General features: G+C 39.6%; 1 protein-coding gene across 1 annotated transcript in view; it reads left to right on the plus strand.

The window, feature by feature from the left end:
• The window catches only part of ITPR2 (inositol 1,4,5-trisphosphate receptor type 2), a 268298-nt gene that overhangs the window by 99065 nt on the left and 152397 nt on the right, over nt 1–16836 (plus strand). The window contains exons 22-26 of the mRNA XM_050915600.1: nt 6778–6971; nt 9766–9898; nt 10822–10879; nt 12414–12579; nt 14575–14748. Coding sequence (XP_050771557.1) covers nt 6778–6971; nt 9766–9898; nt 10822–10879; nt 12414–12579; nt 14575–14748 — 725 coding nt within the window. The remainder of the gene's footprint in view (nt 1–6777; nt 6972–9765; nt 9899–10821; nt 10880–12413; nt 12580–14574; nt 14749–16836) is intronic.

The raw sequence follows: 16836 nt of genomic DNA on the forward strand, positions 1-16836 counted from the left end.
TACCAGATTTCTTGAAGAACTTATCATATGTCAGCTCCTATTTAGGTACTTAGTTTCCAGAAATATTGAGCATCCAGCTTCTCCAGTCCTTAATGAAAGCTGCTGGGTGTTAAAATCCTTTTGAAACTATAGGCACTTTTTACATTTCTGAGTAGGGAGATGAGCAGTGTGGAAATCTGAGCTAAAAGTGGCTGAGCAGTTTTCAAAATTAAGTCCTAGAAATCCATCTTTCCTATATCTGTGTTGAGGAATACTGAACAATAATGTTAGTAAGAGCAGACTCTGTCCCTCTGTGGCAACTAGGGACCAGATTAGGAGCATAGAGTTAATTTTTAAATAAACAAGGCTGCAAGTCAGTTCCCTGGTGTCTTGGGGATATCTGTGGAGTAGAGGGCTACTCACTGTAAGGGTGTCTGCCAGCCTTTGAGGCTGTGCATTGTGTATTCACATTCAGCTACCGCACAGTTCTCTGCACTGTTTGTGAAATACCTAAAATGCTGTGTGCGTACTGGAGAGCAAACTGAGGATGCTGCATAGCAGTTGGCTAGGAACAATTTGAAGAAAAGGCATGAATTGCCAGCTGCTTTTGACAGTTGTTTTTCTTTCTGAGTATGGTATTTTGTCACTTACCATGCACACTGTATTACGTAGCAGATTGTTGTTTACTTTTATATTCTGCTTTTAGAATTTTTGCAACCAGTGAATGACTTATCAAGAAAATACGTTTATGTAGAAAATGAAGTGTCAAATTATCCACTGTTTCGATTACTTGGGTGGTTGTTATTTTTTCCCCATAATTGACTCCTCTGAAAAGTCTTTCTTCTCAGAGAGGCTGCTGTGTTATCAATCGTGCCAATTTGTATGAGATTATGTGCTACAGTTTTGTGACAGAAACTGATATTCATTAGGAAGTTGTGATCATTGTAATAAAAGGTAATGAAAAGGAGATGCACAGTTGTCTTTTCAAAGCATGACAAGCATTCTCTTCTTTCCTCTTCTTTCAGTGCCTGCCAATCTGTAGCTCCTTTAAATTACCCCTTGTGTGCACAGTGATTTCACTCTTTCATTGGCTAACCTTGTGAGACCGTACATTCGACAAGAGGCATTTCTAATGGGTCCACTGCTTATGGAAGGTTCTTGGCATCTGACTTGTCTTGGCAGAGGGAGGAGCAGAGAGGAAGAATTGGGGAGAGGAAGGGAAAATTGGAAAAATGGAAGAATATTCACGGAGATTGCCATGCGTTCTTTTCCTCTGTTGGTCAGTCACAGCTCTGAGCACTTTTGCAGTGGTTTGCTGGTGAGAGAAGTGGTTGGTTACACACATTAGCACCTTACAACATTGCAATGACCGTTCTCTCCCTGCCACACTTCTCAGCCATATATAAATGTTAATACCTTGACCTCAAAGAAGACAACAAATGATGGAGGTCAGCAGCTTAAGGGTGGCAGTACCATATGAAGGCACAGCTCAGGCTTCTCTTCGCTTATCTATAGCAAAGTGCACACAAAAGTAATCAGGGTTCACATCTATTTGCTATCTCTCCTGATTTAGCTCAGTTAACTAGCTGAGGCAGTAAGTTAATTTTTCCTTGGGCACTGGTATTCAGGAAGCACTTTGGGGCTGTAACTAAGATCAGAGCTCTGTTATTTTAGTCATTGTGTGCATATGTACTAAGAACTTAAATCTCTTTTATTGAGCCAGTGTATTTTGTCTTGCATTGTTGCAGGCTTAGCTGACATGCAGTTAGTCACTTTTTAAGCCGCAATAACCTTTCTGCATGCCTTACCTCAGAGACTCATACCCTTTCCTGCTGAGGTAACTGTATTAAAGCCAAGAGAACACAAAAGCATAGCAAGAAGAAACAACTCACTAGCAAGACTGCTGCTGGCCCCTGATGTTTGTAAGTGACAGATTTAAATCCATGCTTAACATGGTCTAGACTTCCAAGGCTGGACAGATAACACTGAGCACCATGAGTGCTGATTACTGGGAGATCTTTTGGAAGAGAAGCTACTGCCCACTCTTTATGTACGTGAATGATCCTCATGGCTTCTTTCGAAGAATAGAGCAGTGTCATGGTTTAACCCCAGCCAGCGGCTAAGCACCACGCAGCTGCTCCCTCACTTCCTCGCCTCCCCCCTGATCCCAGTGGGATGGGGAGGAGAATCAGGAAAGAAGGTAAAACTCATGGGTTGAGATAGGAACCGTTTAATAACTAAAGTAAAATATAATACTAACAATAATAGTAATAATGAAATATATAATACTTGTAATGAAAAGGAATATAACAAAAAAGAAGAGGGAAATTTAAAAAAAAAGGGAAAAAAACCCCCAGTGATGCACAATGCAGTTGCTCACCACCCACTGACCGATGCCCGAGCAGCAATTTGCCCCTCCTGGCCAACTCCCCCCCCGCCCTTTATATACTGGGCATGACATTCTATGGTATGGAATATCCCTTTGGCTAGTTTGGGTCAGCTGCCCCGGCTATGCTCCCTCCCAGCTTCTTGTACACCTCCTTGCTGGCAGAGTATGGGAAACTGAAAAATCTTTGATTTAAGATAAGTGCTACTTAGCAACAACTAAAACATCAGAGTGTTATCAACATTATTCTCACACTAAATCAACATCAAATCTCAACATTAAATCCAAAACACAGCGCTGTACCAGCTACTAAGAAGAAAATTAACTCTATCCCAGCTGAAACCAGGACAAGCAGTTCCTCCCAGTGTTGAGACACAGTTAGCTGCTTCATTGCCATGCATGAATGTGCTGGTTGACTGCTGTCTACTCCTAAGAGATGGTTACATTTCATCAGCACCCTACAAAACATAGTTGTTAAAATATCTTTCCTGAAAAGAATGCTGAATTGCTCCAGTTGCTGTATTATTTTCACTCTGGGAATGTTCTCCCCAAGCCTGCTCTGAGTTAATTGAAAATAATAGGCAGTTAGTTAAGAAGTTTTCCAAGCTGGGTTTGCCCATGACACCTTGTCTCACTGCTGTTATTGACAGAGATAATGCAGTATTAAGTCACTACCCATTTCAGCTGTAAATACTAAACTGGATTAAGTAGACTTTTCTCTCACTAAAATGCTTTCCTATGCATTAATGAAATAAAATTTGAAATGGCAGTGACAACAAGTACCACCTTAATCCTCCTTTGCTTTCCTGCCTCTAGCTGTTTAGATCAGTCGCATGAAGGTCAATAGTAAAGGAATGTTGTGGACAGAGGGTTTATCCTTGTTACCGATGCTGTTGGGAAGCAGCTTCATAGCTACCGCTCACTGGTTTGTACCATCTTTTACCACGGGTGTTCCGCGGGTAAGGGGAAAGGACAGCAGTCATCTCATTTCTTCTTATTTTCTAGATGCTTTTATAGGCTCCATCATCACATTAGCTGAGTACCTCCCAGTGTTTGTTATGTCAGGCCTCTCACTGTCCTTTTTAGAGATGGAGAAAGTAGTCTCCTCATTTATGGAGGTGGTCCTGAAGTGCAGAGAGAGTGACTAATTCCTTGGTCATGGAGGGAGTTGAATCCCATCCCCTGTGGTGCCTGTGTAGCACCCCAGTGATAGCTGAGAAATAAGTAAGATGTATGCTCTAGGCAAAATCCCAGCTTTCCTTCTCCAAGAACATGAGGTCCACCCAAGATGTTGTCTGACTCCTTGTCCAAAAGACACTACCTTTTTTGTTAACTTTACACTGAGTAGACTTCAGTCTTGAAGGGTGGGCAGGAACTTTTCAAGATAAAATGGAGTTCTTCTGCCTCATTTGGGACAAACTGCAGTGGTATCTAGTTTTCGAGAAGAATATCTTCTGGACTTGTTTTAGACTTAAGTGGTTTAATTATCGGCTAGTAACCCCATTGACTCAAGTTGTTTTATAAAGAATTCCTGAGCTTTCCAAATAGCAGTGCCTCTATTTATATTCATCTCTGTACAACTGAGTGAAAGGGATTTTGAAAACATGTTGTGAGAGAGAGGATGATGACTTTTCAACTGAGATGTAGAGCAGGGGTATTACAGGCCACAAAGCAGCTGCACAACCTATAGATCTTGTTGTGGGCTTATCAGTCAGCATTAAGGACAGGATGATATGAATGAGGTCATTTATTTCACTGTTTGAAGATGAAGAAGATGCAAAAAGTCAGTTCAACTGAAGCTACTTTAAGGGTTGAAGGTCCTCCACTTAGTAATCTAGCTTTACACGGGTGTACTGAATGCAAATTAATGTTTAGCACACTGGGAGAAAGGAGGTGGGGAGGGGGAGGGAGAGAGATCCATACTATGTTATTCCCCAGCTGTTTTGTTTTATTTGAAAGGAAAATGCACCATTTTCATTTTGCAGCAAGAAGGGTATTTGGAATGATTTTATTTGCTTTATGCTGGTGTAAGAAGTTAGGAGAACTTTCTGTGCCTGCCTAATGTGAGAATCTAGCCCTTAGTTTGACTTCTAGCTTTTTTTTCCTAACATCATGCAAAGTCAGAAATACATTTTTTTCCCTCCTTTGTAGGGACCTGAAGTATTATTTTCAAAAGACCAATTCAGAGTGATTGCACACCAGACCGGATGCCGAATGGGACCTCAAACTTGACGCTAATCTGCCTCATTCGCTTTGAAAAAGCAAATTCTTTGTGTGTTTTCCTTTTAAAGTCAGGGCTGAAGGCATCTTCTTTCCCTGCATGCAGTACTTGAGCTCTATGGATTGAAGAAAGAAGGGCATAAGAGGAGGATATTGCTAACAAAATAAAATATAGCTTTGGCTTTTTACAGCAGATTATCTGGGAAGAGGGTCTCTTCAGCGTGAGTAAAACTTGTCAGTAGCATGGTGATTAAAGTGTACTAAAAGACATACAAGAACTATTCAGGCTTACCTCAGCAAAGCTACATTTCCTCCATTCTTTTGTTTGCCTTTGGTGTAGTCTAGGTCTTGGCACTCTTTCTACGAAGAGATTCTATCATTCCCTTCCTTTCCTCCATTCATTCAGATCTGTGCTTTGCAAGAAAGGAAACTAATTCATGTAGGTAGGTAGCATGATACTCTCGTTCTTTCTTCTCCCCACCTTTGGAAGAAGATATTGATGCATTGAGATGCTTTTCATACAAAAATTCACTATAAAGACCACTATAATCTATGGGAACAGATGGTATTTCTTGGTAGATTTTGCTGTACTGGCATCAGTGATAGGTACCATTGCAACTAGACTGGATAAAGTTTTTTGCCACATGAGTGTAAACCAGTTTTTTTCCCCCAGGTATAACTTATGAAGGGCACTGTGATTACAGATACTAGTTTGACTTTCAGGACAGCCTTCAGGGCCTGACATTCTCCTGGGACTTTTTTGAAGGGGGATGGTTGGCTAGTTGTGTCAGTTGGCTTTGGTTTGTGGCCTGTCATTTGGACCACATACAGAGATTCATCAGACTTGCACAGCCTCAAATCTTTACTCTCTCTTAGTGTGACATATCAGATACTTGGATAGTCTCCTTCCAGCTTCTGCAGTGCCAAAAGCAACCTTACTGTCAAGCACATATATTATGTCCAGTCGTCATGGCGAAGACATCAGTGGGAGTAGGCATGGAAAATGAATTCCTCCTATGTGTCTACAAAGCAAGGTCATAAATTGCAGCAACAGATGATATAAATGAAATACCAGTAAAAGTTTTCTAACAATAAACATAGTCAAGTACTGGAATTGCTTGCCTAGGGATGCTGTATAATGTGGGATATGCAATGCTTAAATATTCTTAAAAACAGGTTAAACAAACCTCTTTCAGAAATGGTCTTAGAGATAGATAATGTGCCTTCAGACAAAGGAATGGATTAGGTGAACTACTAAGATTTCTTTTGCTCTACTTTTTATGATTTCTTGAACATGTTCACAGCGCTGTGGAAATATTTTGGCATCTTTTCCATCTGTTGACCTGTAAGAAATGATCTCTTGGAAAATCAGCATAGAAAATTTGTCCTTAAACCGTTGGGTAATTTGAATGAATTCCTTCTCCTGAGTTTTAATCAGGAATTGAGGACTTGTTTTTCAATATGCCTGTTAAGACTGTAAAGGGGTTTGACGACATGGGTGCATGTCTGTGTGGTATGGTAAGCTGTGTGGTGCTTCGTTGCTGACTGGGGTTAAACCACGCAGCTGTTTCCCCCTCCCCCCTCCCAGTGGGGTGAGGAGGAGGAAAGGAAAAAAAAAAAGTAAAACTCGTGGGTTGAGATAAGAACAGTTTAATAACTAAAGTAAAATATAATACTAACAATAGTAATAATGAAATATAATAATAATAGTAATGAAAAGGAATATAACAAAAAGGGGGGGGGGGGGGAGAAAAAAAACAGTGATGCGCAATGCAATTGCTCACCACCCGCTGACCAATGCCCAGTTAGTTCCCGAGCCGCAATCCACGCCTCCCAGCCAACTCCTCCCTGTTTATATACTGGGCATGACGTTCCATGGTATGGAATATCCCTTTGGCTAGTTCAGGTCAGCTGCCCCGGCTATGCTCCCTCCCAGCTTCTTGCACACCTGCTTGCTGGCAGAGCATGGGAAACTGAAAAGTCCTTGGCTTAAGATAAGGGCTACTAGCAACAACTAAAACATCAGAGTGTTATCAACATCATTCTCACACTAAATCCAAAACCCAGCACTGTACCAGCTACTAGGAAGAAAGTTAACTCTGTCCCAGGCGAAACCAGGACAGCGTGATATATAGCTTTGCAAGCAAGATTTACTCATGGCAAATATATACGTGGTTTTGTTTAATGCATAGGAAACAATGTTATGAGGACCATCCATGGTGTAGGAGAGATGATGACCCAAATGGTGCTGAGCAGAGGATCTATATTTCCCATCAGTGCCCCTGATGTACAGCCAAGCATTCACCCAAGCAAGCAAGCCAGCACCTCAGACAGCGAAGATGTGATCGTAATGGACACCAAATTGAAAATCATTGAGATTTTGCAGGTAATAATGATTGGTGGAATATTACATAGCAGTCATTTCATAGTTCTTTACTTATTCACAGTGTCAAGTTCTGTTACCTACATTCTTACTATTCACTGGGCTGTTCATTGTAAAAATAACACTTTGATACGAGGAAGAATACTGTGTGAACAATTGTACAGTTGTCGTCCTCACTCTGTTACACCTACTTCACTTTTGAAGGAACTAGATGCTGTAGAAACTCTGTCACTATAACTGTGAAAAGGCAGAACTTGTCCTTTAGTCTGCCTCACTAATGTTTTCTGAAGGCAGTGTGTCTGTTTCCAGTCTCATTAACACTCATTTTACACTGGGGTAGCTTGCTTGACTTAGTATTTGACTCTTCTGTTACGGTAGTTTGATGAAGGGCAGAATTGGACTTAGACCGACTGAAGTCATTCAAGGCCATGCACTTTTGAAGTCTGTTTCACATTTCCACTGTTAGATTGAGAATAGTCTGTGGGCTGCTATCATTTTCTCCCAGCTGAACTGACAAGCTATATGACACTAGCATGCCTCCTGAGATATAATTTTCACTTTGTGCTATTAGTAAGTAAAGTGGCACACATTTGTTCTGTATATCAAATACTTATGCCCTGGAGGAATGTTTCAGTGTTTTCTATAAATTCTATGAATCTGTTGGTATCGTTGTCACTTTTGAAGGATTCCATTTGTTCTGATGCTTATAATTGGTTTAGATTACCTTAATTACTTGTCATCTGAAAGACTATCAATTGTTAGAGTATCCTCAATACTGCATGCTTTGGTTCCAGACCTCATTTATTTTAAGGCTTATGGTGAAGGACAGAGTGTTACGAAGTTATATCACCTAAATAATACCATTCACGTGTATTGCTTCTCATGTTCATTTGGTTTTTTGACTGAGTTTCTCTCCATACTGTCTTGCTCTACTGGTTGATGCCTAGGAGGATGATTCCAGGACACCAACCTTGTCCTGTGCATTCCCTGGCTGCTCACAAGCAATAGAATCACATTTTGTCAGCACATCCTTTTTCACAGCACATCCAGTGCAAGAGCATCCAGGATTGGAGAGCATTTAATCCTAATTTGTTACTTAATATGTGGCTTGTTAGTTATGATTTAGTCACATGGTCAAATTACTGCAGATTAGCAAGTTGTCATATGTTGGGTGAATCACAGTAAATGTGCATATATATGATCTTAGTTCACAAGAAATACAAAATAATTCAGTTTCGTTTAATATGCAATGAAGGAGGATTAATTTAAATCACATTACCTTTCATTACTGTGCTATTACCCTAAAAGGCAAGTAAGAATATTTTAGATTTATTGTATTATCATGCATAGCTAGTAGAGTGGTGATTAAAACTATTCTATTCCAAGAAATATTTCAGTTTATAATAATTTAATTATCAATATATCCTCTTATTTCTTTAAATAAAGACATTTTTTACTTAAGAGTTTCCATTCTGCCATCAGCCAGAATTAAACAGATGGCCTGATAGACTTAGTTGACTATGCGTGGACTTGGGAAATTTTTATTTTTAAAAATCTCGCTTGTACAGTTATAGGGTATCTTGATCAGGGAACCAAAATAAACCTGCCTTTTTTCTTTTTTGTTTGAAGATTTTAAAGAAAAGATATTATTTCTTAAACCGGCGTTTTATTTGCTTTTAGATGGTATAGCCCTAGTCAAATCCTATTACAGTATTCTGGGTCTGGGAAGCTTGTCTGACTTTAGTTAGAGATCAAAGAAACAGGTTGCCACCATTTGCTAAGTCATCACCTGTTGCCGGAGTCTTGGTAATTTCACGTATGTGCTTTCATCCCCACTGATCATAAAATACGTTAAATGATCTGAAACCTGTTTCATTGTATGCTTGCATTTACTGTGGGCAAGGAGCATAAGTGTGGGAAACACTGAAACTCAGTCGATGGGCAGTCAGTTGTTGAAGTGTGGGATGTATATGTGTCAGTCCTTAAATTGGTACTAATGTTTCCAGTCTAGTTATTTTCCTCACTATTCCAATATAAAAGCAGCACTTCCAGCTTTGAATTAGGATTTTTCCTGTACGAGTTTCCGATTTCACAGGTGAGGAACAAAAGGCACCAACAATTAGAAGAAAGCAGAGCGTTGAGGGAGGGGGATCTCTGCTACCATTACAATGGTAGCTTCCAAAGCCAGACTTTTTTTTTGCCTTGTGCTGGCAACACTACTACTAGGAGCTCGTGAAGGAAATGCTATTTGCTCCTCACATCCTCAGCAGATCATTAGCAATGTAACAAAAGACACCACCAGGCTTGTGCTTCACTCCATGGGAGCCTGGAGTTACTGCAGCACTGCTGCCCTTGGCTGTCGGGCATCTGAGAGGGTGAGCCTTGAGCCTGTCGTCTTTACTCTCAACCCCACTCCACTTCTTATCTTCATGGAGCATTAGAAGTCCAGCTGAAATATGAAGTAATTGGTTTCAACATGGGTTTAAATGTTCTGATCTGGCTTGCAGGCGATGAGGACAAGGCAGCGTGCTGGAGCCCCTGGACAAATCCAGTCTGCTTCTTAGTATTCAGCAGTCGATAGGGTAGAGTTCAATATGTCTCAGGATGGTCGGAGTGAAGAAAGAAATCACAGAAAACTGATGAATGTAATGGATTCTTTTTTCGTAGTGGACATATTTACTTAAAATAATTTACTTAAAATAATCATGTATCCCTGTACGTTCCACCACAGAAAAATCCTAACCCATTTTACCAAATGGCAGAAGAAAAGTCTTATTTAAAACTTTTTTTCTTATAGTTTATTCTGAGTGTTAGACTGGACTATAGAATATCCTACATGCTGTCTATCTATAAGAGAGAGTTTGGGGAAAACAATGAAAATGTTGATTGCTCTACAACATCCCCGCCTGACACACCAGGGATTGCCTCAGGTAAATGTTGCTATTGTATTGCAATGTAAAATAATTCTGTGTAGACTACTGCAAACAATGAACTCAGCTACATCAGAAAGATGCATGCTGCTTAAAGTTGAAAAGCTTGTGGAAAAATGAAAAATTTAAGGAATCCCATAAAAATAAGATTTTTGCTGGCCTGTCCTCCTCTAACAAAAATGTGATTCCTTTTTCCCATGATGACAATTTATTCTCTTATTTGTACTCTTCCCAAAACACTGCATGATGACAAATGTAGTGGGGGGTAGATCATGAAAAAATGGTTGGGGTTGGATGAGGACAGATTTAAGTGAGGTGAATGTGGTATGGGAATGGAGTGGCTTTCCAGGGAGCGTTCCTGTGCACACAGAAGTGCTCAGAAGGCTGACTGCTGTCTGTGTGACCACCTGCAAGTAGGGGAGAATTGCTTTAATTGGAGGTGCTGTATAACAGAGGGGCGGCTAAGGAGTATTAAAGTCTTACGTAGCAAGGTCTATTAAAGCTATTCTAAAGCAAAATGACAGTGTGGTAAATGATTTGGTTTATGATAAATATTCTAAAGTTCATGTGTCTGCTTTGTGGGGGCTGGCTCATCTAACAAAGAATGTAAAAGTTTCATATTCTTTGTCGTTTCTGGGTTACTGGTGGTGGTTTGTACAGCTCCTAGCACCATGGGGCTCTGGTTCATCACTACAATTTGGCTCTTCCTCAGTAATAGTAATACACAATTTAACTCTGCCCCACGTCCTGTTTCTTCCCTACTACTCTTGCAGATAATGAATTTTGCCTAGTTGAGGAATGTGTAGTTAGACCTGTGCTTGATAACATCTACTGTAAAGAGGAACAGAGTTTCATTTTGCTGTGCAGATTAAACAATGATCACTGCCTTTTTTTTTTTAATTTTAATTTTTATTTTTTTCCAGCAATTGTTCCTGACATAGATGAAATTGCAGCTCAGGCTGAAACCATGTTTGCTGGCAGGTATATTCTCTAAAGTTTTACCTCTCTCTATATATCTGTTTGTTCATGTTGATATTTCTCATGGACAATCTCTGTGTATTCTGTGCTTATTTTCATACCCCTTTTTCTTTGGCTGCTTCTTATTACATAACCTATACACAAACAGAAGAGTGCCAGAAAAGACCTGGATTTCAAACAAGCAAACAGCCCAGTTGGTATGGATGGCCGTGGGATTGGAAATGACAACCCTCTTAGTTGTAAGAGAGTTGGTAGAAAGTTTTTGTCATGTTCCCAAAGGCAGCTGGGGAATGGTGTACAAGTGTACTGGGCTAAAACATACTAATTATTTATTTATCTTATAATGCCTCACATGGGGGCTTTTAAAGAAAGATCTTTTTCTGGTGTACCTTATGGCTGTAGCCCTACATTTCTTGGATCAGTAGGTTACTGTTGACCCTCAGTATTTCTCATAGACCACATGACCTGTTGTCATTGCACCTTGTGTTTGAACTTATTTAGGAAGTTATGTCAACAATAATCTCTTTCATATGACTCCTCAAATCAACTGTGGACCCCTTGCCGTGATCTTCTGGACCACCAGAGGCCTGTAGATCACAAGTTATGCTTGCAGAGTTTTGGAAGTGATTTTAGCTATGCTGTGAACAAAAAAAAAGCATGGAAAATATCCACACTGGAGAGTTATTACCATTATTACTATATTGGTTTAACTTTACAGGTATAATTATAATTATACCAGTAAAAATTAATTCCGTTTAGACAAGGCCGTAGACTTTAAAGTTTTTCTTGGAGCTAGGGAGAAGGATCCGCAATATGGGCACTCTCATCTTTCCTCTCTCAGTCCCTTATGTGTTCTCAATCTTTACCAGCGCAAGCAATGCCTCCAGTCCTCTCCCTGAACTCCCATAATGTAAAACAACACACAGCCCTTGGCATCTGCATCTTTAAAATGAACCGAGAGACTGAATGGTTTCTTGGAAACATTATTTCTGCTTTGATATGTTAAGTGTAAATCTGCTTTCTGCCTTTCCACATTATGAATATGATTCCAGAAATATGATGCTTTTGGCAATTCTTACTATTTTTGAGCTTGTTTTTTCTTAAATGAAATTTTAACAGCAGCTGAAAAGGGAAGGAGTGAAAAGGAAAGGGCCAAATTAATCTCTGATGAAATGCTGTTTACTTCAATTAATTTGAATTGGGGATGAACTTGGCACAACTTATCCAAGACATAAATGAATGTTTTTGCAATATGGATGTTAATCACAATATTTGACACATTTCATACATACTTACTTTCATTCTGTAGTGTCCATTCTGCTACAAGATTGCTGCAACAGCATATAACTGTAGGATTGATGTCCTTATAAAATATGTTAAAGTGATGTTTATAGTTTCTGTCCTGCAGCGTATTTGATTTGGTTTTAAGAGCTCTGTCAAATGAAGATTGTGTGTACAGGCATATTTATGTCAAAAGCTTTTATTTTTTCTTATTTATTTTACTTTATTTGGTTGTTTTTTCCCATTTCTGTTGCAGAAAGGAGAAGAATGCGGTTCAGCTTGATGATGAAGGGGGCAGAACTTTTTTACGGGTCCTCATTCACCTCATCATGCACGACTACCCTCCTTTGCTCTCAGGTGCTCTGCACTTGCTATTTAAGCACTTCAGCCAGAGAGCAGAAGTTCTGCAAGCATTTAAACAGGTATGGATGGGCATAGCGTTATTCCAGGAAACTGACTGCGGGGAAAGTCTTTCCGAAGGCTGCTTTACTTACCTAAATTGCTGTTTGTGGCATGACAGTGTTATTTCCTTAGAGGTCCAAATTCAGCAGAGATTTTTTTTTCGTTAGAGTTGACCATATGTGCTAGTATATGTTATAGTTGTGCACCCAGAAATAGTTATTTCTGGCATTGCATCCATTACTGAAAATGTAGGTCTGTGGTGACAGCTGGGACACACGGATCTCACAGCAAGACATGATGTAGTGATCCCTCAGAGACAGAGTTAGTAGCTCATGTTCTGCAAGCAGTGTACTGGTGTCAACAATAAGACTTTCCTGTCTTCAGGGCTACTTAGGCTGGGTATAAAGCTCTCTTGTTATTCACGTGGTGTTTCTGGTTCTAATTCAGGTGTCTTTGCATTGTGCTCCACTGCATGATACAGATATGCCCAAATAACGGGAAGAGACTAATAGAGCCAAGCCTGTTTTCAGCTTTCATTCTTTTTGCTTGGTAACGGTGCATGTGCAGGCTCCATGTGTCAGTGGATTAGGATGGGGAGATCTGATGTCATGGGGCTGGATGACAGAGACATCTCTGTTACGTAACCCTATATAACATATGTTGATAAGACCATCTGATGCTTATTTCAGGAGTTTGATAGCGTGTTGTCTCATCGTTATGTAAGATGTGGAGGTTTCTCTTGTTTAAAAACAGATGAATGACAAAGACCTGGAAAGCTTTTGTTTAATGTTTTGCAGTGTAGCATAATGGCCTCCCACCAGATTGTTAGAAGTTAGGCCATGCTCGTTAGTTGCATAAATAGTTGTTATTCCCAGGTAAGCAAGGGCTGGGTAGCTTAACATGTTTTTGTAAAGGATGGAAAAGGCTAATTGACAAATAAACAAAAAAGACTGTAGACAACATGGAATATGAATGTCTGCAGGTGAGCAGCATTCATAAATTCTGTAAAATAACAAGGTTTTACTAAGCTAAGAGAGAAGATGATGAAAACTTTATATTACAAAATAGTGAATATTTGCCTGCATGTAGTGATTTTTTTTTTTTAAAAAGAATGTCCCTATCAGTGTTCTTGTCTGCCACGTGACCATAATCCTTTACATAAGTGTGATTTCTTAATAGCGCTTATTGATTTACTGTACAGATTGTTGTTATTTTTGTGGAATATTATCTTCATTAATAATCTTGGTAGAGCAAAGAGCATTACAAAGAAAGGAAATGTGTAGATCATGCTAAATCAAGAACTACAAATAACAGTGAAAAAAAACCCAGATAATTTGAGCAGTACAACAAAAAAGTGAGATTAATCTTAGTAAGAGGCAACCACTCAGAGGGTGGGAAATTACATGAACCTGAAAGTCAGTTTGCGAGCTATATTCCAACAATTTTTTCTAAGCTGGCCTAACAGTCTTAAAATCTGTTATTTTTCAATATTTGATTATGGTGATGTAGGTGATCATTAAAGTTCCTAGCCATTCTGACTTTTCTTTGGATGTCCTGATTCCTTGTCATATCATCCTTTTTTCTTCTTTTTCTTGTGAAGTACTGTGCTGATGGGATAAGCTATTTCTAACTGTATTGCTTTAATACCATGTAACTGTTTTGTTTTAATACCTTGAGAATCATAATCAGTGCATCAGAGCTAACTCTGCATAGAACTCAAGAGCTTGTAAATCTATGCTTGTGCTGAAAATGTTTCGCAGTGTATTAAAGAAGGTGAGAGAATGCTGTGAATGTTATAACTATCCTGTTTTGGGCAACTACAGTCTCTGGCTCTGTTAAAGGTTTTTGATGAATGGGGGCTAAAAAGCCTGTGTGTGCCATGTTTCAATTTCATAGGGAAGGTTACATAAAGCACCTGAAAAGAGGGGCTTAGAATGGAAACCGTCAAGCAAATTACCCAGGCATAAGTGCTGGTGCTACTGCTGTAATAGCTTTACAATTTTCTGTATTTCCAGGTTCAGTTGCTGGTGTCTAATCAAGATGTTGATAACTACAAGCAAATCAAGGCTGATCTTGATCAGCTACGTCTGACTGTAGAAAAATCAGAATTGTGGGTTGAGAAGAGCAGCAATTATGAGAGTGGAGAGGTGGGCGACAATCAAACCAAAGGGGGAGAAGAGCCAATAGAGGTGGGTGTTGTGGTTTAACCCCAGCCAGCAACTAAGCACCATGCAGCCGCTTGCTCATTCCTCCCCCCCTCCCAGTGGGATGAGGAGGAAAATCGAAAAAAAAAGTAAAACTCATGGGTTGAGATAAGAACAGCTTAATAACTAAAGTAAAATAAAATATAATAATAACATATAATAATAATAATAATAGTAATGAAAAGGAATATAACAAAAAACAAACAAACAAAAAAACCCCAAGAAAAAAAAAGTGATGCACAATGCAATTGCTCACCACCTGCTGACCGATGCCTGAGCAGCGATCTGCCCCTCCCAGCCAACTCCCCCCAGTTTATATACTGGGCATGACATTCTATGGTATGGAATATCCCTTTGGCTAGTTCGGGTCAGCTGCCCCGGCTATGCTCCCTCCCAGCTTCTTGCACACCTGCTTGCTGGCAGAGCATGGGAAACTGAAAAATCCTTGATTTAAGATAAGCATTACTTAGCAACAACTAAAACATCAGAGTGTTATCAACATTATTCTCACCCTAAATCCAAAACACACTGTACCAGCTACTAAGAAGAAAATTAACTCTATCCCAGCTGAAACCAGGACAGTGAGTTTAAAGCCTTTGCTGTTAGAATTGTTTCAATATTGATAGGTAGTTTAATGAACAACTGCAAATTTGTGGTCTGGTTAATCAAAGTAGCAAAGCGAGAATGTGCAGTATTCTGGCTGAGCTTTAGGAATAGACAGAATAGGAGATAAAACCTCTTTTATCAATGTGTTCAATATTCTCTCCCGCTACTTTCAGTAACTGCATTCTTATATCACAGAGCTGCCTTTCTTTCTGGCTAGAGAGCAAGCCACAGTGTATGGCATCACTCTCTGGCCAAGGAAGTAATCTAGGGATCACATGTTGGCAGTTGTGTTGACTTGCTGAAAGAAAGGAGGAGTAGACAGTATCTGTTCCTGCAACTCGGGGAGAGGAGCACAATCAAACCCATATTTTCAAACATCACGAGTAATTCCACTCTCCACCAAACGTAAGACTGGCCTAAGAATATTGAGATTTTGTAGGCAAAGTAACTTTTTTTTTTTTTTTTTTGACCCTTGTCATACCACACTCTTGGGATATATTGTGATTTGAGAAACTTTAGAACTTGAATCTGGAACCACGAAGACCTGATTTTTTAAAAATTTAATTGATTTTTTTTTTTTAAATTTTGTTTTTCAGTGAAAGCTGAGGTCCTTCTGTAATCACCTAACTCCAGTATGAGTCTTTAAGAAAATGCAAAGTGTTGCAAGAGTTGCTATGGTTGAGGTTTGTGGCATAACAGTAGATAGAGCAGGCTTTCCCGCCAATATTTATTCCCACTTTTCCATTTTCATCAGAGGAAGTGGGGAGAGATGAACAACTGCAATTTCTGACACAGCACTTTCCTTATTCTCTTCCATGATAGAGTCTTCCCTAGTGGCAAGAAAATGGGCAAGGAAGCCACCAGGGGAAGCTTAGTAGGAAGCCAAGTAGAGATCATTCAGCATTGTGAAGCCAATGCATTGAGGAGAAGTAGGAGCCATTGAGAAGAAACAGGATGTTTGCAGATATCTATGACATACACTTAGCCTTTTACATGGGAAAGCAGATTTTAGGTGTCTTCATATGGGGGAAAATCCAACACTTGAAGGGAGAATCCTAATTTCTTGGGACAGTGTAGGTCCTACTCTTTCTCTGATGTAACTTAGCTGAATTTAGTGGTGTCAGAACTGGGGAGGAATCTGGACTTCATGAGCTTAAGTATGTGGCATTTCCTACTTTCTTTCCTCAAGCATAGCTCTAGTAGGAAAGAAAATGTTTCTTTATGTATTTAATGAATGGGAAACAGGATACAGAATTGCAGCAGGATATTTACAAGGTTTTTTAGCTATAATACATTTTAAAAGTGTAATAAGATCCTTTTTATTCCTACAGATAGCCCTGATAGCAAAGAAACTCCAGGAAGAGGGGACAAAACAATGTGCTTGAAACAGAAGCATCTCTAAATGGGATATTTTCAGTGGTTTTTTCCCATGAGGCATCTGTGGGTCTGTATGGATTAGCAATGCTT

This window comes from Gymnogyps californianus, chromosome 1 (assembly GCF_018139145.2).
Source record: "Gymnogyps californianus isolate 813 chromosome 1, ASM1813914v2, whole genome shotgun sequence".
NCBI lineage: Eukaryota > Metazoa > Chordata > Aves > Accipitriformes > Cathartidae > Gymnogyps > Gymnogyps californianus.